At 36.6% G+C, this 23,378-nt stretch overlaps 1 protein-coding gene across 5 annotated transcripts in view; it reads left to right on the forward strand.

The window, feature by feature from the left end:
- Positions 1 to 23,378, forward strand: part of TBC1D32 (TBC1 domain family member 32) — a 76,149-nt gene that overhangs the window by 50,711 nt on the left and 2,060 nt on the right. For 4 of the 5 annotated variants that reach the window (XM_033054752.1, XM_033054753.2, XM_033054754.2 and 1 more), the window contains 7 exons: positions 632 to 757; positions 7,042 to 7,125; positions 16,190 to 16,259; positions 17,066 to 17,181; positions 18,167 to 18,321; positions 20,752 to 20,892; positions 22,674 to 22,862. In XM_033054752.1, the coding sequence (XP_032910643.1) occupies positions 632 to 757; positions 7,042 to 7,125; positions 16,190 to 16,259; positions 17,066 to 17,181; positions 18,167 to 18,321; positions 20,752 to 20,892; positions 22,674 to 22,862 (881 nt within the window). The remainder of the gene's footprint in view (positions 1 to 631; positions 758 to 7,041; positions 7,126 to 16,189; positions 16,260 to 17,065; positions 17,182 to 18,166; positions 18,322 to 20,751; positions 20,893 to 22,673; positions 22,863 to 23,378) is intronic. The other variant, XM_033054755.2, reaches the window with a different exon arrangement.

The raw sequence follows: 23,378 nt of genomic DNA on the forward strand, positions 1-23,378 counted from the left end.
ATTAGAGAGTGTCCAAAAGAGGGCAGCGAGGATGGTGAAGGTCTGAAAGGAAAGCCTGATGTGGAGGGGTTGAGGTCACTTGGTTTGTTCAGCCTGGAGGAGACTGGGGGAGATCTCACTGTGGTCTTCAACATCTGCATGAGGTGAAGCGGAGGAGCAGGCACTGATCTTTTTACACTTGTGATCAATGACAGGACCTGAGGAACTGGTATGATTTAGGAAAGGTTTAGATTAGATACCAGGAAAATACTATTCATCCAGAGGGTGGTTAACTGGCACAGGCTTCCCAGGTAAGCTGTGTGTTCAGCACAAATCCAAAACATAGCCCCGTACCAGACGCTGTGAAGAAAATTAATTCTGCCCCAGCCAAAATAAGCACAAAACCCCATCAGTAAGTAGAATGAATGTTCCTGTTTTGTATAAAGCAGAACGTCATCAACTTTAGGACTGCTTCTCCAGTTTAAGTGTCTAAGGAAAAGACATATTTATGCATTCTTTTCTTATGAGGTCTGCCAAAAATACATGTGGCAATGGAATGGGAGGTGTGTGATCGTTAAGGTCCCTTTCAACTCAAACTATTCTGTGAGTGTATGATCATTATAGAATAACACTAAGTTTTTGTTTCTTCCAGATAAAGATCTTGACAAGCTCTTAAAGCTCCTAAAAAATCCAGACAAGCCAACTGAGTGGGCAGAAACTTATAGAAAACAGTTCTGCAAAGTCATGAAAACCAGGCCAGATAGCATCAGTGGACCAAGTGAGTATGACTTAAGAAGTTTAACAGAGAAAGCAGGCAAAAGACCACTAGTAAGCAACTCTTCTTCATATTTTCATTAAGGAGTACGCTATCTATACAAGAAATCCATAATTTTGTGTTGATTATGAAAACTATTTCAATGGGATTTTCACAAGAAAACAAGTTTTATGCTTTTATGTCCTATTTTTCTCTTTATGACTGTTATCCCTCTATGTTGTCAGTGAAATTTGACAGAGAAAGAGGGCTCAAATACAAGTCTTTTTTCCAGATCTCTAAAGGGTCTGTTATTGAGATACTGAGAAAATGAAAATAAAACCTGAAGGAAAACAGACATTTCTCAGAGATTAGTGAATGAGTTAACATGGATTGGGAAATTACATGAATGGGCAATTTCGGTAAAAAATGTCAGAGTTAAGCCATAGCCATTCATTCAGTTTTTTTTTAATTTTCATATGCATTTCTAATGAACAGTGTGATCATGCAGGAGCATTGCTATAGTTCAGTTAAAAAATCAAAGCAGCCAAAGAGAAACACAGATCATCTGTATGACATAAATCTGATTATGGTCAGATGGTCAGTATGTAATCTAACTTGTTATTTACAGATGCCCAAGGCTTCTCTTAATATTATTTAGATAAGCAGTTAATACAACTGGCTGTTGCAAAGCTCTTCAGATGTTCTGTATCTGCTTGGAGATATTTCAGAAGCAGCAAAATATCTGCAGCTCTGTGGTTTGAGACAACATCATGTTCACTGAATGTATTTCACAAGAGACAACTGTGCTGCTGTGTATCTTTTGCAGCATGCAAAACTCCCAAATTTCAGAGGAGTGAAAGATTTCAGTCCAGATGCCCAGAAATCAAAGCTTTCTCTATAGTTACAGATGGAGAAATCTCCATGGTTTACAGAGCAAAGAACACTTGTGCTTTCTGTACTGGGCCCATTGTAATGGGGACTGACATTAACAAGAGTTAAACAAGAATATAATGAACAAAGACAACATTAGTTTCAAGGACTGTATAGTGTAGTGAGTATTGATTTGTTAAAAATATTCTGTAATCTGGTGTCAGGATTACCAGATATAGAATCTACTTGAACTCCATCAAAAAATTCTAGAGCAAACTGTACACTATCAATATCTCTAATTCACCCTTCCCATGCTGATTACTCTACCATCAACTTGGTCAATACTTTTGTGCTAAATGCTCTGGCAATCATTGCTTTTGGGATGCTCTTAGACTGGTGTTTTCTCTGCTAAAGCATCACGTCTGACTGTAGCATGTAAGCAATTTCTGTGTTCAAACATCAAGATCCAGTTTTGAAAACTAATTGAACTTTATTTAGCAGCTTTATTGAACTGCTAAAAGGAGATGCAAACCTTCCTCAAGCTTGCATGTCTTTTAATGTGTCAGGACTGAAAGTCTGGGATTTTTCTTGGTCCCCTAAAAGCAAAACGTACTGTAGACAACCAGCAGTTGTCCTACAGTCTCTTGTTGTAAGCACAATAAACTATGACAAAGACATTCCTCCAGTCATTCCTTCCATGAAGGCGCCACAGATTTTGTGTTTTAGGGTCCATAGCTCCTTGTTTTCTTTGGGTCACTTATCAACTAGAGAAGCATGGGGAGAGCCTTTGGTCAGGTTATGTCCTTCAGGTACTGCAGGAAGCTTTTCTGTTGTTTTCCATTCCAGCAACTTCTTTTTTCATCTGTTCCCAGTAAATATTGTATCAGCAGCTGACTTAGCATCCTTATTCCTCTCCCCTTTTAGTGGACTTTAAACCCAAAACAAAATTAAGGGTGTTGCAGAGATCATATCAATTATATGCTAATATAATTCCCTTCATAATGAGATATTCTGTTCCCAAATCCTATTCTTCTCAAGCTTTGTATTCATATGTGATCTGGATAGGGATAGTAAATTCAGCTAAAATTACTTCTCCATAGACTCTTTCAGATTTTCCATCACCTATCTCCCTAAGGATCTGGATTTAGATCTCCAGCATTCTTTAGGGCCTATTAATTTACCTCCAAATAATTCTTTCTTAATAAAAACCAACCAACCAAGAAAATAAAAGATAGCAGCTCTTGAACCTGCATGTCAGAACTTGTGGTAAAACATAGGAATTTTCTTCAACTTTTACAACTGAAATGTCTGATGGTTACAGTGGTTACAATCAACTCTGGAATCCTTCAATATTTTGTAAGCTCTGCATCATCTGAGATAGTACTATCAAAACATGTTGGCAAAAAATACAGTGAGCCTTTGAGGCCTTTGAGTGTCATTGTAATGTGCGTGTGCTGAAGCCTTTAGCAATTGCAAGAAGTTGAAACTTAACTGTAGGGCTTTCCCTATAGGAAAAAGAACCCATGACTGTTGTGCTGTACTAGTGTTTTTAGTTCAGGATAACAAAATGCTGCAAAAGAAGGTTTTAGAATAATACAAAATAGACGCTTACCTTTCTATTTCCTTGATTTTCCAAGGAAGCTTATTTCAGAATTCAAGTGATACAGTGGGTCTTTATGTTAAGCAGAAATAGCAATTGCAGATCAGAAATTCTTTCTTCTGTCCCCTAAATCAGTTTGGAGCCACTGTAAGAAGTATGAGTGCACATGAATGTGCATACAGGTGTGTAAAGATTTGGTTTGGATTTGAAGGACTGTTTTTTCCATCCATAGAGAATACCTGTATATTGATACAGCATATGTAATGTTCATCTCTAATGGAAGGACTGTCAGAATTTTTATTATCTTGTTGTCTTCTTTTCAGAGAAGATTTAGGTTAATTAATTTTAATTTTAGACAAATTAAAATTTGTCATGTTAATGTACGATAGTTGAGAGTCCTCCTTGGTGTTGCCATCAACAATGGAATTGCTAACTCTGTTTTTGATATACTTATTAAACTGAAGTATGGCTGATGGAGTTAAACATTTCTGACATTACTCTTGCAAAAAAGTAATCTGTCCAAGATTTTCACTCTTGAATTTCTAGCCTCTTAATAGAATCAGCTGAGTTGAAAGGTACCGTCAAGGATTATTGAGTCCAAATCCTGGCCGTGCACAGGACCATCCCCAAGAGTCACACCTGGTGCCTGAGAGCAGAACTGCTGTCAAAAGAATCCTTTGTATTTTCTTGTAGACTCCTCTGAAACATCTGGATCATAGAATATGATCCAGTTACACTGGTTATATTAGAGGATTTAAAAACATCTGATGCTTTTTCCATTTTTTGACCTTTTTTGGCTTTCAGCTTTGAGTGGGAATTAGGTTAGTGCTCGTGGTTGTTACCTATTAAAACAGTTTTAACCATATGCTTTTTTAAAAGCAGTGTTCCTATGCAGTTTTGAAGCTGTTTCAGTTATCTTCCTTTTGTACACTACTTCAAGGAAAAAAAATCCTTCAGGAATGTAGGTGTTTTATGAGCATACTGCAATAATTTAAGAAATTTAGAAACATTTCCATTTATTTCATAGATGATTATACACACCCAAATTAAAATTCTCTTTCTTTGTAAGAATTAAATTTCCATGAGATGATTGATAGACTCTTAAAAACTTCAATACTAATACACAATTTAAGAAAATCAACATTTTTAGTGTCTTGGTAGGCCACATAAACTTTACCTGAAAATTTGAGCTTTTACAGCAATACTGACTGTACTCTACAATGAACCTGCCTAAATATCTTTTGTCTAGTTTTCCACTTAAATGAAGAATCAGTGAACCAGTTTCTACCAGTGCCAAATGGCAGCTAAAAGACAAAAAGTAAAGCAGTTAATTGTCATTTCACATGGACATTCTTTTGGAAAAGGTGTAGTCCTGTGAAAAGTCTCTGTTTATGTATTAACTACATGTGTGTTGAGACTCATTGTTATGTGTCTTTGTCTCTCCAATTTGATTAAAAGATTTTAAAAGATATCACTTAGATAAATATCACTTAGATAAATACTTTCAAATGGTCGAAATCAATTAAGTGCTTGAGTTTCAAAGTACTGCTAGTAGTTGAACTGTCACTTTTCCTATTAACTCAAGCACTGAATTGAAGTATTCACCTGCTAGGTCAAACATGTGGATGCCTTATGACAAAAAGGGAAGAAATGTACACTGTCCCAACTAGGTTTTAAATTTTCTGAATTATGGGCTATTTTAATATGTATGGCATATTTCAACAATCACCATGCTAATAGTCATACAGTAAATATATAGCTAGTTACATATTTAAAGTATAATTTCTGCTTTTTGCTGTGTACAGTTTCAGGAATAGACATTCCTGAATAGACATTTGCTCATTTTACACAAATACTTGTTATATTGTTTGTGGGCCAAATTCCACTAAGCATATTAGTGAGGATTAGTGAGTTTGTATATTCTTCAAAAAAGAATAAATTGTTCCTCTTCTATAAAGTAAATTGCTTTTTTTAGTCCCATGTGTTTTATTAACTGTGATTAAAAGTAGCTATGTTATATTTAATTAGCAGCTTCTTTTTACTATAAGAGTGCATAAGAATATAAATTACACGTGTAGGTTTTTAGTTTTAATTTAGTAGTCGTTTGCAATGCAAAATTAATTTCATTACTGTTGGAGTTGAAACTCTAGCAATAAATTCATGTTTAGCTGTTGTAGTGAAACTTCTTAGCATTACCAAAATGCAACATTTAAAAACTTTTTTTGGACTCATTCAGTGTAAATTAATTTCTGTAAATGTTTTAGGCAATTAATCAAGACAAAAAAAAATTAATGTATGTTAGCTTAAAATAATTGGAAGAAGAACTAATTGTCTTTATTATATCTTTTTCTTCATTGTTTTTCTGGCTAGCAAGCATCAGACAGTGGGTGGAGGTTCTGTCTTTCTCCTCCTCCTCATATCATCATGGCTAGCTCAAGAGGTCTCTAGCTTTCTCTGTTGCCACCTCCAGCATGTGTTGTTTCTCCACCTTACGTGTGCTACTGCAGCTGCTCCTGCCACTGTCCACTTAAACAGTGTAGTGGTACTGAGTGTTCCTTATGACCCCTTTCAATCCATGCCGTTCCATGATTCTGTGAACTATTCAGTTTAAAACAAGCACACCCACCTGGGCAGTGTGTGCCTGGAGTTATCTGGAAGAATGGGGGAACGGGAGCTTCATTACTGTTAAATGGAAGTGCTGCCAGGGAAATCGTTGCATGGTCTTAAAACAGGAGATCCCACAGGTAGCAGCAGTTGTTACTCTTGAAATACTCTCCCTTGCTTTGCATTCTTGTGAGAAGTATCTGTATGTGTATCTGTGTGCTTTATATCCTATTTATGAAGCCAACAGCACCTGTTTTAGGATAGCTTTTACGTAGAAAAAAAAGTTAATTGTTGCTATCCTAAATTCCTAATACGGCTTACCTCATATGGGCCTCTTCCATGCAGTTTGTGTAAAGGCTTCCTCATAACCTTAGTTTAAACTTGTATGGTGTCATGTGTTCAATTGCTATAACCTTAGACTTGCAGAATTGAGAAATCAAGGACAGTTTGGATAATGATTTGTCACCAAGAGCTCTTGTTAACTTCCTGGCTAACATCCTATCAAGGTGGGAGATAAGATTTCCTTCATAGTGAGCGGATATCAGCATCGGACTTAGCTATGCAGTATTTGCAGACTCGAAGTTCCATAGCAAGAACTGAAGAAGGATATTATGGTCATCATTAAATACAGAATTTCCCAAATGAAATACTCCTATTGCCTAAATTTAACTGAATAATTTTTATCATGTGATGGCATAGGTGGTTTTATATTGAAGTGTTTTGGAAATAGCCCTTAAACTTCATGTGCTTTTGCTAGCATAATTTTGAGATGATGTCAGGTTTTTATTCTATGTGAGTTGTTTGGTTTATTTGGGGTTTTTGGTTGGTTGGTTTTTTGGTGTGTTTGTTTTAATGTTTTCCTTTCTTATCTCCATACGCAGACAAATGGGGTAAGATATTATAGTTTAATTATAGTTAATTTTTATTTCATATTGAAACCATGTAACAAATTCTGAAGTAATCCTTGGAGAATGTAGAGATAATATGAGATTCTCCTTCTGTTTACACTGAATATATTCTCAGTAAAGCTATTAAAATTTAATTTAAATTAGGAATGGTGTTAGGAATGTAGAAGTTCAATGTATGTGTTGAGTTTTTCCCTCATAAAATTATGAATAAATATGCAGGAATTTAAATAGCTTTACTTTCCCACATATTGTCATTTAGTTAGATGACGTAGTTCCATATTTTGTTGGTTGCCTCTAGCATTTTAATGGGTTTTTACTTCTTGCAGTTTTGGCAGAATTAATTGAAAAGTTCGTGTCACATCTTTCTGAAAGCAGAACAGATTGTTATTTCAGCACGGAAAGCTATAAAGGTCAGTCTCCTAATAATTTATTGCCATGAAGCTTCTTCATATTTAAATTAGCCTTTCTTCTAAATGTATGTGTATCATTTTGGGGGTTGTTTAAAATGTTCTTTAACAGCTCATAAATTCTTTACTTCACTGGTGGGAAATACCTTACTTTGGAGAAGAAAATGATGTGCTAGAGTGAACAGAACAGATAATTATTAGTGATAGGCTTTCACATTTTTGTGTTTATAATGGAAAGATGAAGATGCGGAACAGGTGAGGGTATGATTCAGAGTATTTGTTGGCATCTACTGTAGATGATTTGCAAAGCTGGTGGCATAAATATTTAAGATGGTGTAAGCAATCTGGCTCAACTTTTGAAAGCCCCCCAAAGGTATACACTTTATATTGTGTTAAAGGATATGTATTAAAGAACTGTTATTGTTGTCAGAGTAATCTGAGTGTCAGTTCTGTACAGATGTTGTACTTACAGTCAAGAATAAAGGGTGAATGATAAAGTTAATTTATTCTGAGTGTAAAGTAATGAGTTTTAATACTTTGAAGCAGTGGTAAAATTAGAAGATTTAGAACCAATGTTAATATCTGCTGGAAAATGCACTTTCATTCTTCACTATTTGTCCTTAACTCTTCTCTCTGGCTGTACTTCAGCCATTTAAGGTACTTACTATGTTACTAACTGTAGAGAATCAAACCTGCTTTGGGGAGAATCTATTATTTATACTGATTTTTTACTCTCTTATCCATAGGATGCAAATATAGTATCCTTGGATGCTTGGGGCCTGCCTTTGGAGTTTCCAAACTTAAAACCTCTTTAGAAATTTTAGAAGCTGACTTTCTTTTTATGTAGTGGCCTTTGCCTTCCAAAAGCTTGCTAACAGGATACCATCAATTTCATTTGAGAATCTCTCTCTTTGGTTTATGAAGAGAGTTGCTGATGGAACAGTTTTTTCTATCATAATTTAATTTTTTTTCTTAAAAGAAACTGAAAGTGTTTTGTCCTGTATTTCTTTTCAACTTCTCATGAGGCATAATGAGCAATAAATTAATTCCATGGACTCTCAATGCTTGCTGATTATGTATTTCTGAGACTTCCTAATTCAAAGAGTAATTTTGGTTGTTCCTTTAAAAGCTCTAACTGCAAGAGCAAACTAGAGCAAGAACAATCATCTGAATGTGCATCCTGCAAATGGATGTCTGGCTCAACTAAGATAGCAATCCTGCTCTTCCTTAATTATGATAGCTAAGTGCTTCTGTCCAATGTGAAAGATCTCAAAAGAGAAGCAGTAGACCTTACTTCATTGGCTTAGTCATCAAGTACCTTACTTGTAATCCATTGCTCGCAACCTTTTGGTGAAAGCTATGATTTAAAATGCATTCTGGAAGTTTGAATCTAGATCTTCTATTTAATTTATTTCACCATGAACCACTCACTGATTAGATGGAGGTGGCATCAACACTATATTATTTATCTAAAATTTAATGTCAACTTTGAAGAAAGACCAAGTTTGAAAATCCTATGCATATATTCAATTAATTATCTATAATGAAATTCCAAAAGAATAGATACAGAAACAAAGATAACAGTGAAAACCTTAGTTCATGGTTTTCTTGAACCTTAAAGACTTTCTTTTAATGATAAACCAAGTCAGTCTGTCTAATATTTCATTTCATATTTTCTGATTGAGGGTTTTTTTTGAGTCTTATGCAGGCACTATTGGACATTAATTCTGGATAAGTTTACCTGTTCAGTCATCAAATAAAGGCTCCAACATTTAAAGGGTTGTCTAATGAACAGTTTTCGTGTGCAAATGCTTTTGATATTCCATGTGCTTTAGTGAAGACAAATGTTCAAATGGGAGAATAAGAAGTCTTCTCAAGGATAGTCAGTAATATGGTGGTAAGAGGCAGGCAAAGGACTGGTGGTGCTTTACCAAGTTCTTTCCCTGTCAGCAGCAACACTATCATAGACTTCTTTTGTGAAGAGTTCTCCAGCCCAGGAAACAGTGTTGCTTAGGCAAGCAGCACATTTCATCACCACTTTCTTTTACCTTTTAAAGGAAAACAGTTATTAAAACTTCATGGCACCTTTTTCAGACAGATGTAGCAAGAGGGGTTAACCAGAAAAGTTAGTTTAGGCCAATAAATTCATGCTGATTGAGATGAAACAAAAGTCTGGCTCTAAAACTGGATCTGTGATCATATTTTAATTCTACTCTGAAAGAGTAAAAGAGCATGATTTTAAGAATTGATCATATAACTAAATTAACGTTCAATTTGGGTTCTTTTTTACATCATAAAATAAACAGTATGGCCTTCCTATGAAGGGAGGTTTATGCACTTTGGGAAGCCAGGTATGCATTATGCTGTCTATGTTTGTACCAAAGGGACAGCAAAACACACTCAAATCTTTATTAGAGCTTATTTGTTTAAAATTAGATTTCTCACTGACTGATAACAATTGACCTGATTTCTGCACATTTCCCAAGGTTTTCTCATAAACTTTATGAAACATTGCAGTTTCTTCAAGAATTTTTGAATGCCATGTTATTCCACAGTATCTTTTTCATATACTCCTGTAAGAGCCATCTAACCTAAATCCTAGAGCTAGTTACAATAGAGACATTTTTCTATATGAGGTAAAGCTAATGAGTTGTTAGAAGGTAACATCTTTCTGGCTTGACACCTAAGTAAGCCAACATGAACTTGGGGGTTCTGTTCATCCACCATTCTCTTAAATAAATTTGAGTCTGAGGAACTGAAAACCAGTTTCTTATAGTTGTTTCATTTCAATGAAGAAAAGTCACATTTTTCATGAAAGTGGATTCACTACAGTACATAGATATTCAGCGTTTATCATGTTTCCTGAAATGAGAATTTGATTATCTTAAAAAAATGAAAGCTTTGTAAACCTGTAGCTAGTTGTAATTAGAATAACACAGTCATCCATCTGCTGTGGAAGCCCTCAGGATTTCAGTCTCTTATAAAACTTGCAAATATAGAAAAAATTAAATTAGATTGGTTGTTACCATTTTCAAGATAAGAGAGAAGGAAAAAAATCTGATAAAACACTGTGCAGTTGCAATGTTCAATTATAAATAGCAACAAAAATCTTATATGATGTTTACTTTCTGCTAGCAGCAATGATATTGCTGTGATGTTTATTCAGATGACTGAATCTGTGTATATGTTAATGATCTTCGTCTGTCCCCTCTCCTAGAAATAATAATGTCTAGTTTGCTATTTTTCTTTCTCCTTTATAAACCCTAAAACATTGAAAACCAAATCATTGGTGTCTAGCTGTAATAGATAGTAAGATGGCAAGAAAATGAAATTTACTGTAGTAGTAAAATACCATGCATTCACATGGTACTCATATGAAGTTCCTAAGAGAACCTTTTGTTCTTTCTGTTAGCAAGTTCCAGTTCAATGTAACAGAAACACTTTGTGAAAATGTCATCATTTTCTCTAGGTTTTGACAAACCATTAATCAGAGAAAGGCAATGGCATCTAATGTATTGGTGTCTTCTTAATGTATTTGTGCTTCTTAATTGATGTCCATGATGTGTTGCTGCCTCCCCAAACTTGGGACTGCTGCAGCATTTTGCAATCAGCAGGGTTTTATTGGGAGCTCTGCTTTTGCAGATGACCTTGCTGTTGAGTCCTCTGTTTCCATTGCGCTTTATCTCTGAAAGAGCTCTACCATGTACTGCCAAAGGGACAGAACCTCTGGGATTTCAGGTCTTGGCCATAAAACTCAAATGTCATGGTGTGTTCTGTCTCCTAGATGAGCCTTAGTTCTCTGAACAAAATCTCGTAGGAGCTTTCTGCCATTTAATGAACTCTTAATATTTGAAGGGTCAAATGGATCAGGTAACAAACTGAGAAATTTTAAAAACACCAGTGGGAAGGTATCACTATAGAGTTGTTCAGGAGGAGCAGCAAATGTGAAATACAGGATTACAATCTGAAATTGGGCTGAAGGGGAAGGAAAAGGAAGGGAATTCTTCCATTCTTTTTGCATCATTTGATAAATGCACTTCTTCAAACTGTCTATCCATTTGAAAATGCTGTTATCAGGAAGCTTTTTACCCATTCCCAATTTAGGTAACTGGACTGAAATATTGTTCAGTCTTAATGAAGCTGTTGCCAGAAACAGCTTCCGTGTTTGTGATGATCATAATGAAGTGTTAGAAATGAATATTTTGGTCTTGCATTGGTATGTCTGGAGTACTGATGACATAACAGATATTTTCAATAGTTAAGGTAGAATTGCACGATATTGCCTCTGAAAAGTCATCAACATTCTCTAGAAATTGCTGTTCGATCTTGTTTACATTGTCTCCATTCCCAGTTCAAATCTAACAAAAGTAATACTTTTTTTTTAAAAAAAAAAAAGCTTTTTTTTTTTTAATAGACAATTCTAACAATGAATATGAGGTCAGACTGTCAGAAGTGTTCTAGATAAGTAGCCTGCTGAAGGAGGGGACAACTTGAAGAAACAGTAGCAAAATGACGAAACAGAATATGGAGAGAAACTCATAAATTTTGCTCTGGCACAAATCCAAATAATGTTTAAAATAGAAAATTTTAATAAGAACATCAGAATGAGAAAGGATAGTTACTGAAAAAACATAAAGATTAATATTGACTGCTTGGGTATCTGCCAATGGACAGGGTCACTGTTTAGGTACCTGTTGAAGAGTAAGTGAAAACCTACTGGTTTGTTAACAAAAATAATGAATCATAGGAAAAAATCGAGTTCCACAATTTCAGTTTTTATGGACAAAGCCATGGACTGATAACCAGAAATCTGACAACAAATACACCTATATACTTCTAAATATTTTAAAGCATTTGTGGGAATTATGCAGGTGACTCTGGCTATCATGGTATTTTCAGCTGCTTGCAGAATCTTTACTTAAATATTTTCTTTGAATCAAAAGTCTTTTTCGTCCATAGCAATAAACCTAATCTTTCTTATCACCACTGAAGTTAAAATGTAGCATCCATTAGCAAATTGCAAAGATTATTTATATAGACATAAAACCATTTGGCCTGGGCCCCAGGAAGTAAAAAAGCTAAACCAATAATGTGAGTGACAGCTTTAGTAATATTCTTTACTTAAAACAAAAGGGAAGCTGGTGGTGTCTTTGGCGTAAAAGCAGTTTAAACTGGGAAATAAATTATTATCCAAAGTATTATCCAAAGACCATACAAGTTACGTGAAATACACTGTAAAGCTGTTTCAGTTTGGCATCCTGTCATTTCAGTATGAATGCAATGTAACCCATTTTCTGACTTAAACACATAAAAGCTTTGTCATGGTAAGAGGAGAAAATGTATAAGAAAGAAATCTTTCGTATAAATTTTAAAATTAATTGAAGTATAGGCTGATCATAAGGAATACCACAGGACAATGCATGGCAGTTAACTTACGCTGGCATGTTTATAGTTATAGACTGAGTGTAATAATAATACGTAGTTGCCTTTGGAAATCATGCCTCATGGGAGTCTCTTTTTGTGCTCCTGAATGCTACAAAACATTTTGAAAAGTCCTGTCCATTGGGGTGCTTTCTAAAAATTTTCTTAAATTGTAAATCAGCTCCTAGAGAATTCCAATATCCTTTGAGTCACTAGTTTAATTTTGGTTTCTGTTTTTCAGTGTTTTTCATTAAAAAAAAGAAGAGTGAAATATCTGTTTGACATAGATTTTTTTGCTTTAAGATAAATAGAAAGGCATCTGCCAAAGTAAGTTGTTCATTCAGTTTAACAACAGCCAGAGTGCTGCATCATATTATTAATTCACAGTTCAGAGAGGTGGTCTGGCCTTTGAGGATGCATGACATTCTTATTTAGACAACTGATTTTTCTCCATGCCTTTTTGTTATGAAACCTTTTGTGTCTCAAGACAGTTATATCAGGTGTAGTGAAAAATGTTTGTCAAAAAAGTTTTGTACAAATTAACTCAGTACATTAAATCAGATGTATCTGCATCATCACAATAGTACAGTCACAACAAGCAAGCTTTTTGTCAATGGATTGCAATATGCAGTATTTAAATATCCCACTTGTTTTTCGTAGCATTTTTCTAAGTTTAATGGAGCATTTAAGGTTTCTAGGTCCAGTTTTTAATCAGTGGGAAGTAGTCCTTTGTGTATTCTTAATGACTTTGCAGTGTTCTTAAGCCTACTCTTCCCAGTTTGTTAAGTGATAAACAAAGGGGAAAATAAAAACTTTTGACCCAGGACAAAGAAATAGAATTTGTGGATTAGCTGAGTACAGAGCTGTGATTATGCCAAATACAGTGGTGTCTGAAAGCAAGAGGTTTTGCCTTGATAAGGTACTGTGTGACAGAGAACTATTATTCAATCCAGACTTCACGTTAATTTTATCGTCCTCTCCAATACAGAGGAAAATATCAGAAGGAAGTGTAGTGGGGGAAAAAAAGCCCTTTCCAGCCGCCAAGAAGTTGTTACAACAGAGAAGAAAAGTCAGTAGAACTCAGCAAAATCAGTTATTTTCTTTTAATGTTAATGGACAATGAGCATTCAGTACTTGCTGTAAACTGTTACAGAATGGACACTGGGTTCACACAGCAGGTTGTGATACAACTTTTCCTCATTACACCCTTGCTGGACTGGGATACCTGCCTTGCCACCCACAAGAGGATCCACCTCAAAATGGAAGCAGGACTGCATTGGAGCTTAGAGGTCATTGCCTCTCCTTGCCCTCTACTGCCATTAAACACGGTGGTGTTAGGACTGAAGTAGTCATTAGCCCTAGCCAACTCATTTAAATTGCCCCTATTTTCTAAGATATGTCTATGCCTCTTGCCTTCCCACTTGCACACACAAATTTGGAAATGAATTGACTTAGTATGGCAATTGCAGCCTGAGTAAACAGGTAACTTTGAACAAGAGCTGTCAAAAGTTATGAATATTTCAGTTATCTCTGTGGGATTTTAACTGAAATGCACTGTGAATTTATATGTATTCTTTCAAAGATTGCACTGCTGGTACACTATGCAAAAGATATTTGAACTTCTCTTCTTTGGATTGCAAAAAACCTCTCTGATGTGGGTTTACATTTCAGTCCCATCAGATTATTGAATAAGATTATTTTACTCAAAGAACAGTTGATTTTTGTTATATATAAATATATTGTCAAAGGCACAATTACAAGCCGCACCTGATTATAAGCTGCATGTCCTGGTGTTGGTGACATTTTGTTCTTTGTCCGTATATAAACCACACCGGATTATAAGCCACACTTTCGTTTGCAGCGAGGATCCACGTGCAACTTTCACAGAGTTGCCAATTAGTAACAGAATTGCGGGATCGCAGGGCTTACTGGCTCGGCTCGGACCAGGCAGGTTCGGCCCGCTCGGGGCTGCTGACGGGGCCAAGTGAACCAGCTCAGCGCTGTCGCTTGGTGCGCTGCTGCCGCCACTGCTGGGCTCACTCACCCCCGCCCGCATCGCCCCCGCTGGGCGGGCTGGCCCTGGCCCGGCGCTGCCAGTCCCACCACCACTGCGTTCGCTTCCCCCGGCCCGGGGCTGCCCGCCCTGCCCCCGCCGCGTTTGCTCCCCCTGGCCCGGGGCTACCCCACCGGGACCGGGTGGGCTCGGCTTGTCTTGGGGCTGCTGCCTGCTCGCACTTCCGGGTTGGCAAATTTCAGAACTTTTTTCATATATTAGCCGCTCTGGATTACAAGCCGCACTTCCAGGTTCGGACTAAAACTTTAGTCAAAATGGTGAGGCTTATAATTGTGAAATTACTGTAATTTCTCACAACTGTAACACTTAAATTATTGCTCTCTATGAAAGTTATAAAACAAAGTGGGGTTTTATTCTTGCCATGCTTTCTCTGCTGAGTTTTATTGCTTCATTGTTGAATTTAATCTTGCTATATTATTTTCTTCATAAAAATTTTAACCTACCTCATCTCATATGAGCAGACAGAGTCTTCTTTTTGGTGGTGTTTTTCCCCTTTGAGTCCTTTTCTTCCTGAACTTGTAACTGTTTAATCTTTAATACCTTAGTCCCTGTTGGCGTGCTAGGAACATAGAGTGTTTACCTACATAAATATCCAGGGAATCCTTTACTTTCTCTGAGATTTCTCTGTCTGTCTGAGGATATAGAAAAAAAATGCATAAGAAGTTACTGTGTGACCTTCTTAACTGGATTTTTACATTATTACATTTGTCATTTAAATTAATATACTTAACTTCTGCTGCCATATCTATTATTTACATTTTAAACAAATGTAAGTTAGTAAGGGTTTTAGTTTGTTTTATTTCTTGGTGTTTTTAAGTAGCATTTTCAAAGTATATTAAAGGTTTATTCCCTCAGCTTTGTAACTCATAACATTATTAGACTGCAGGTTTTTAACTGTGGTATAGTTATCTTAGATGATAACATGTACCTGATGGGGAAAATGCCCATTTAAAATTTAATTTAGAGTTTGGAATTTTGAGGAAATGCTACAGCAGTGGTTGCTTTAAATCATTATTTATTAATTTTTCTAATTTAGATTTTTAATTTAAGCAACTGAAGAAAATTGAGTCTATTTTGCTGTATGAAAAAATGAATGTAAATACAGGATTTAATTAATTTCTAAATCTATCAGTTTTAAAGTTTTCTGGGATTCATATAAAAGTAGATTTTTTGTTAATAACGTTAGAATTATAGCTAGGAAATTTTAAGGCCTCTAGAATGGAAGAAAGTGGATCAGAATAGGCTGCCTTGATTTCTAGGCTGTAAAGGATAAAGTTCTACTAAGATATGGAGCTGAAAAAGATGTCACTTGCTGTGAGTCTAATGATAATCATCATGATAACCATACTAACCATGAAGATTTCCTTATAAAGAGGGTGATTTTAGTTTTTAAAAAAGTCTGTGAAGAATGCAGATTCTTTATGAATCCTTTCCAAACACTACCAAAATAATTTTGAATAGGAGACAGTTCTCCGGAATTTGTATTCATACACAGAAAGAACTTTACATTAGCATTCAGTTCATATAATATTTCTTATAATACTTTATTTAATTTATTTTCTTTTGTTTTAGCCATGAATGCAGATGTGAAGAAAGAAAACCTTTCGTCTGTGCAGCAGCTTGGTGTTGAAATGACAGTCAGGTACATGGCATTAAAATATTTCCCTAGAGTATTTCTAGGATTTGTTTGATTTTCATGGAATGACTCTAATAATACTTAATCCATCAACTCATTGCTTTATGCCATTTAAATCTAAGATAAACTTTAAGAAAAAGAATTCTGAAATTGAAAAAGGTATTAGTACATAATTAAATTATCTTTACAGTTTATGTATGTTATTATCCTCTATTTTTGTAGACTAATTGTAACGTGCTAGCAAGATTTACTATAAAATTGCATTATCCTGAATTATGTGTCTTTTTTTCCCCCGCATTACTTCTCTAAATGGTTCTGTTTAGCTGAGCTTAGTTTGCTGCCATTTAAACATTTCATTTGGCTGGTAATTTGCAGAGCTGGGATGAAGGAGAAGCTTAGATGTCTGTACTTCCACAGATTGCTATCTTTAGCATTAATGTTTGAATTCTGATTATAATAATTACATGCATAATAATTATATACAATTCTAAATATTGTATATGTAGAAACTGAGTTGTTTGTGTTAGAATACTTGCTTCTCCCCACCATGGTCTCTAAAATTGAACTAAAGGGAATTTGAGTGAGGATTTGTAACAATAAGCAGCAGATGTTTGCTGTTGTATCCTTTCTAGGTAGACCATAGAAGGTTTTACTTAATCATTTATGTGTATATCATAATTTTAGTGATGAACAACTTTATGACCATTTAGCTTTTAAATAAAGATCTATTAAATATGAGTTCTTTTTTAGGAATTAAAAGAATATTTACTCTTTAAAGAGGTTTGTTTTGTTTTTTTAACTCTGTGAAATAGATATGGAAAATACTTAAACTTGCTAAAAGAAGATGCTGAAAATGGGCTGTGCTTTGTGTTAATGAATTGTGAGGAGTTTCTGAAACAACAGCAAAGAACTGTGGTATCTTCTCTTTGTATCCTTTCCTGATGGTGTAAGTTCTGTAGTCTAAAAATTTCAGTGGAATTTGAACTCCTGGTTTGTACTTTTAGTAGAGGTGTAAGTGTGTAATATTTATGGAAAGAAAAAAAAAATTAAAAGAGCACTTTTACTTTGAAATTTTATTAAGTTAAATGCATACTTAATGCAGTCAGGAAAATGTTCATCCTTTTGTTTCCATACTTTTTTAAAAGTGCAAATCCCATTCATATTTGTCATCAACTGTTTTGGAGTGGGATCACATCTTTGAGTGTGATAAAGAGCTTGCAGCGATGCACCTTTAAACATTAATGAGTATTTTTGGTTCTCCCACAATACCAACACTGTTGATGATACTGCCTATGTAGTGATAAGTATGATAAGTAGATGCAGTCTGATCAACAGGAGTGGCTAGACTTTTGGTTCTTTTGGATCAACTGTGGAACTTTCTTTAAAAAAAAATTAAAACAGATAACAGCTTTTTAACAAGCTTTGCTATATTCTTTTCTGTTAGATTTGCATACCACTATTAAATTATAGTTCAGGTATATTAGTCGGAATGTGTTGAATCTCATTTTTAAGGCTTTTCTTTTATGTTTTTGGTTTTTTTCCGATAATTGTAACTCCTGTTTTACCCTTCCACTATTCTCCTTTCTTGCACTTTATAAGCACACTTGTTTTGGTGCAGGTTTTTTTTACATTTACTTACTTTTTATTTATTTTACTGATTTAGCTTGACTACTTATGTAGTGAAAAAATTAGTGTATGGGGGAAGCAGCTTAAATTGTTTCTCTTAATTCAGTTTGAGAGACAAATGTGCCTTGATGCTGCCTTCTGTGCAGCTCTGTTCTCCTTGGCCGTGTCTAACAACCCAGCTCCTGGCTGTGTGTGCATGGGCCTGGGAAGGAGGAGAACTGTGGTTGCTGAAGGAGAGTAGGAGAATGAGAAGATCTCTGCCCAAGTCCCTTAACCTTCTCATTCAGGCTGCTTGCAGGACAACTATGCTGGTTATGACTGGTTTGCATCTTCCATCTTCCTCCTAATGTCAGGGGACAGGGAGAAGACACTGACGTTTCTGCGGCAATTTTCATGTCTTCTTGTTTCAGCATTTCTCTGGCTACCAAGACTGCATTTATCTGTAAGAATTTATAACCTGTTTCTTTCTGAAACGCTTCTTTGAAAGTTTACAAGTGAAACGTTATTGATCTTATTAATCTCCTTAGTTTGGTTTACTTCTTGGGTTTTTGTTGTTGTTGCTGGTTTTGTTAATTTTTTTTTTATTTTTTTTTTCCCTAATGTAATATATTTTCCTTAAGGCCCCCTAGCTAAATACATGACCCTAAAAACTTCATGGAAAAATGTAGATCTTATATTTGCTTAATTTTTTGTATAAAAGGAGCAAGTAGCAGGTGGACTGATAGTGAAGACAATGCTAATGAATTTGAGAGCTGGCAGTAAAACAAACCTCGTTAGTGGCATTAAATTCTGTGTGAAGGCTGTGATACCCCTGAATGACCTTTACAGAGCAAGTCCATCCATCTGTTTTTTTTTTTTTAGTGACAGTTTTGAAATTTACTTAATAGGTTTGAGTATATTTAGTAAATTTTTAAAATTGTTACTGCACACATACTATATGATTGACAATTTTAAATTGCCAGTATTCTGGATTGAGGGTGCAGTATGGGAAGCATAATTTCTATCTTTCATTATGGGTGTTCCCAGCTATTTAAAATAAAACTCTTTGTTCATTGCCATGTTGTCTTGAATGTTTCGAACATAAACTCTGAACTGTAGTCTCTGCCAGAGAATTGTGGGGTACAAGAAGCACAGATTAGATTCTGTACTTCTTCTGCATGGCAGCTTCTGTAGCAATACCAAGTGATCTCTCTTGTCACCAGAAGGGTTAATGATGTCGGTCTGTTCAGCACTGAGTCTGGCCTGAGGTTGTTCCAGCATAATGAAATTTGTGCTGAAATTTGCTCCATTGTATGAGTGCTAAAAAACCACTGGTGCCAAGGATTCATTAACTGGAACTGGGCATTGATATCCAGAGCCTTCCATAGTGATAAAACCTCTGCTCCTTTTGCTGCACATAATAGAATTTCACTCACACCCTCCACACATACTGCAAAGATATGTGCACACAAAAAACAGCTTCAAAAATAATGAAAGTTCTACTCCACCACTAAATGGAGGGAAAAAATCCAGCAGAAATCAGTCTTTTTTTTCCTTCTGTTCTCCTGTTTAAAATATAACAACAGTTTCTCCATCCCTGTTTTGACAATTAAATTGTGTATACAATAAGGAGCTAGACTGCTAATACACAGCAACAATCAGGATATTTTTATTAACACTTTTCTTTAGTTACCTACATGTTTTTCTTGGTGGAAGTACAGCCTATTTTGTTTATCCTGTTTCCTGTCTCTAAAATACAGTAATTTCACGAATACAAGCCGCACCAATTTGACTAAGATTTTGCTCCTAAACCGGAAATGCGGCTAATAATCAGGAGCGGCTAATACAACCTCAGAAGTGCCTGCCAGAGTGCTGAGCCGAGCAGCTGCAAAGTCGGCATTTTGCGATTGTTACAAATCGCTACTTTGTTGCACCGCGGGTGGAGCCTGGCTCCGTGTAGGCAGAACGGGGGGCGGGGAGAGAGGCGGGAGAGCTCTCTTTCCTCCTCTGCCACAGCCCAGGGGAGAGACGGGGGGGGGGCCCGGCGCCGCCATTGCTGCGGCCCGGGGAGGAGAGGGGGGACCCGGGCCGCCCCTACCGCGGCCCGGGGAGGGGGGGGAAGCCGGCGCCGCCATTGCTGCGGCCCGGGGAGGGGGGGGGGAAGCCGGCGCCGCCATTGCTGCGGCCCGGGGAGGGGGGGGGGAAGCGCGCGCCGCCATTGCTGCGGCCCAGGGAGGGGGGGGGAAGCGCGCGCCGCCATTGCTGTGGCCCGGGGAGCCGACGGGAGCCCCGCGCAGCCATTGCCGCGGCTCGGGGAGCCGACGGGGTGCTTTGTCCCCGCCCGCCGCCGCCGCGGCAGGAGCGGGGAAACTCCGTCCCCGCCCGCCGCCGCTGCCGTAGGAGCAGGGGAAGCTCCGTCCCTGCCTGCCACCACAGGGCAGCGCCGACCCGGGGTGACCGAGCCCAGGGGCAGCGGCGGCCGGCCCCGAGCTGCAGCACCGTGCTGGACCACCTGGCCCCGTCAGCGGCCCCTAGCGGGCCGAGCCTGCACAGCCTTAGCTCAGCCAGTAAACCCCGCCCTCCCGCCGTTCTGTTAATAATTGCACGCGGGTCCTCGCTGCGAACGACAGAGCGGCTTATATTCGTGTGCGGCTTATCTATGGACAAAAACCAAAATATTTGCCAACACCCAGAGATGCGGCTTATAGTCAGTGCGGCTTGTATTCGTGAATTTACTGTAATCAGAATTGCTTATCTTACATATAAGTGTGTATTTTTATATATCGTTCTCAGCAAGGCATTAAAAAACAACACATTTCTGTAGTCTCTAATCCTGTTCCTCAATTTTGTAGTTGGTAATGATGATGATGTTATTGTTGTTGTTGTTAACCAGACACACCTGCCTGTTACAACAGTGGAATATGGCATCCATCCAGTCTATTTTTGCAGTGCTCACCACGTTGAAATGTTGCTGAAAGCTGAGTTGCCGCTTGTCTGTTCAGCCTTCCACATGTCTGGTTTCACTCCATCCCAGGTAACTGATTAAAGTGTATTAAAGTATCATCAAACTATTCACTTAAATCTACAAAATCAAGAACATTGAGGAACTACTGGCCATTTTTTTTCTAAATGGCACTTGTGTGGGGATTATAAAACTAAGGGTAAGAGATAAGGATACATAGTGACTTAGAGCATCTGAAAGTAGAAAATAACTTACTCATAGAATAATATCAATGTACTGGAGCTGGTGACCTTTTATTACATGTTCATGCAGAAAAATTGATAAAAATAATATATACTAAATCCTCAGATTTAGCATTTAAACAGAATATCTTATTCCCTGGAACAATTATCTAAATTTTCCATAGGAGAGAAATGGGTAATTTGCAGTAGTTGTACTAGGAAGCAGTTTCTGTGATATTAGAAAAAAATTAATTTTATTTGAGCTACTGTAACTATTCCAATCAGGTAAAACACTATTCTTTCATACTAAAGTGGTGTTACAGAAGAAAAACAACTATCTATAATGCCAGCTTTCATTTTGCCTACTTTCAACAATTGTTTGCTGGTATGGAAAGCTATGGATGAAGCATTGTAAAGATTGCAATCATGATGAAGGGTAAAGAGCTCCATGCAAAGGACATCTCACCAGAGTGAGAAAGCTTATTGCTGTGCCAAGGCAAGAAAAATACTTTTTATCTTAAGCCTTCAAAATTCCTTTTTGTTGTGAGTTTTGCGGCTGAAGAGACTTTTTAATGGAGGCAGATGCCAGTGTGGTACAAACATTGCTTAAAGTAGTCAGCTGGGGGTTTGGTCTTTGGAGAGAGAAGAGTAGCAGATGAAGGAATTTATGACAGCATAGTAATAAGGTGCTTGTAATAAGGTTCCTGTTTTGGGATGAGGAAAACACATGGGGACGGTCACTCCTTCAGCTATTCTTGTGCAAGTTACACTGTTTTCCTTTTTTGTGTGCACTCAGTAATAGACTATATACTGTTCTAAACTGCTAAAAAGGATATTTTCACTTATTTAACGAGTTACTGAAAGAGGACTAGTGGGTGCCACTATATCTTCCATGTGATTTTGCCGTTCTACTGCGGTATTAAAAACGAACTCTGAACTGTGGAAACAGTTCTGATGTATTTAAGTGATTGTGTGCTTCAGTAAGTACCTCAAAATAGCTTTACTGCCAGACTATGGTTCTTGTCATCTAATTAGAATCATGGTAATTCTACTGCATGTTTTTAAACACTTTAAGGAATGATTAGCAGAAGATTTGTGGTTTAGAACCAAATGAAATGTACATTATACCTCTTAATACATTGCAGTTTAGAACAGGGCTAAGGAGTCACTGTGTTTATATTCAATTAAATGGAAATGTGTCTTAGAGAAGGGCCTAACATTCATTTATAATGCAGAGAACTACTTTAATTGAAAGGAAAACCCAGTTTGAACATGCCGTCATCACTGTCATTACCCTTTAGGCCACATTTAAAACAAAATCTTAAAAAAATCACTTTTGCTTTCATTGCACTCAGAATCTCAACCTGAGGAGGTGGCAGAATATACTCGAAGAAGTGAGATGCATGGATACAGAGTGTAATGTTTAGTCACTAAATTCATTAGGAGTCTGTTCAGAGGCTGTACATCAAAAATGGTGAATCTTGGCTTCTTTTGTACTTTACTCCTTTTATTTTTACAAATGGGGTAATGTTATAAGGAAAAGGTTCTTTAGCATAGAAAAGAGATTAAGCAGATCAATTATGACTGAATGTATAGAATGATTTAATTATATATAATTTCATTCTCATCTAGATCTGTCTGCAATGGATAACTCAGTGTTTCTGGAATTACATGGACTGGAGTGAGATCTGTCACTACATTGCCATATGTATTTTCCTTGGTCCTGATTATCAAATATATATGTGTGTTTCTGTGTTCAGACACCTCCAGCAAGACATCCTGAAGCACACAGAAGCCCGAGATCTTCAGGTTTTTCTGAAAGTAAGGATTTCTTAATTTTTCAGCTGCTGAAGAAAAGCAAATCTCTGAATACTGAGGATATATACATTGCTTAATCTGAAACTCTTACTAGTTTCAATTAGTCATTTTAAATAAGTGAAATAATACTTTAATTTTATTTGTTCTGTGGTAGGAAATTGTGTATAGTGTTTTCCAAAAAATAGCTTTCCTGCATTTCTTAGATATCCTTAAATATGGAAAAAATAGCACAATCAGCTTCCTTTAAAATGTTTGGTACGCAATCTAATGAATGTGTTGTTTTGTTTTCCCTCGTTTAAGACATTTCTTAAAAACTGTATCTTGATGGCATTATTGGATAGAATATGTAAAATATAGAAGAGAGAATTTCTGTGTTGCTACATGCAGTATAAACAGATAGAGGTTTGGCATGGTACTATTAAATTAATGAGAAAAGAATGTAAATTAATGCAGTACTGTAATATCTGCAATTTATTGAGTGACCACAAAAAAAAAAAGGAACATACTTAACTTGTACTC

This window comes from Catharus ustulatus, chromosome 3 (genome assembly GCF_009819885.2).
Source record: "Catharus ustulatus isolate bCatUst1 chromosome 3, bCatUst1.pri.v2, whole genome shotgun sequence".
NCBI lineage: Eukaryota > Metazoa > Chordata > Aves > Passeriformes > Turdidae > Catharus > Catharus ustulatus.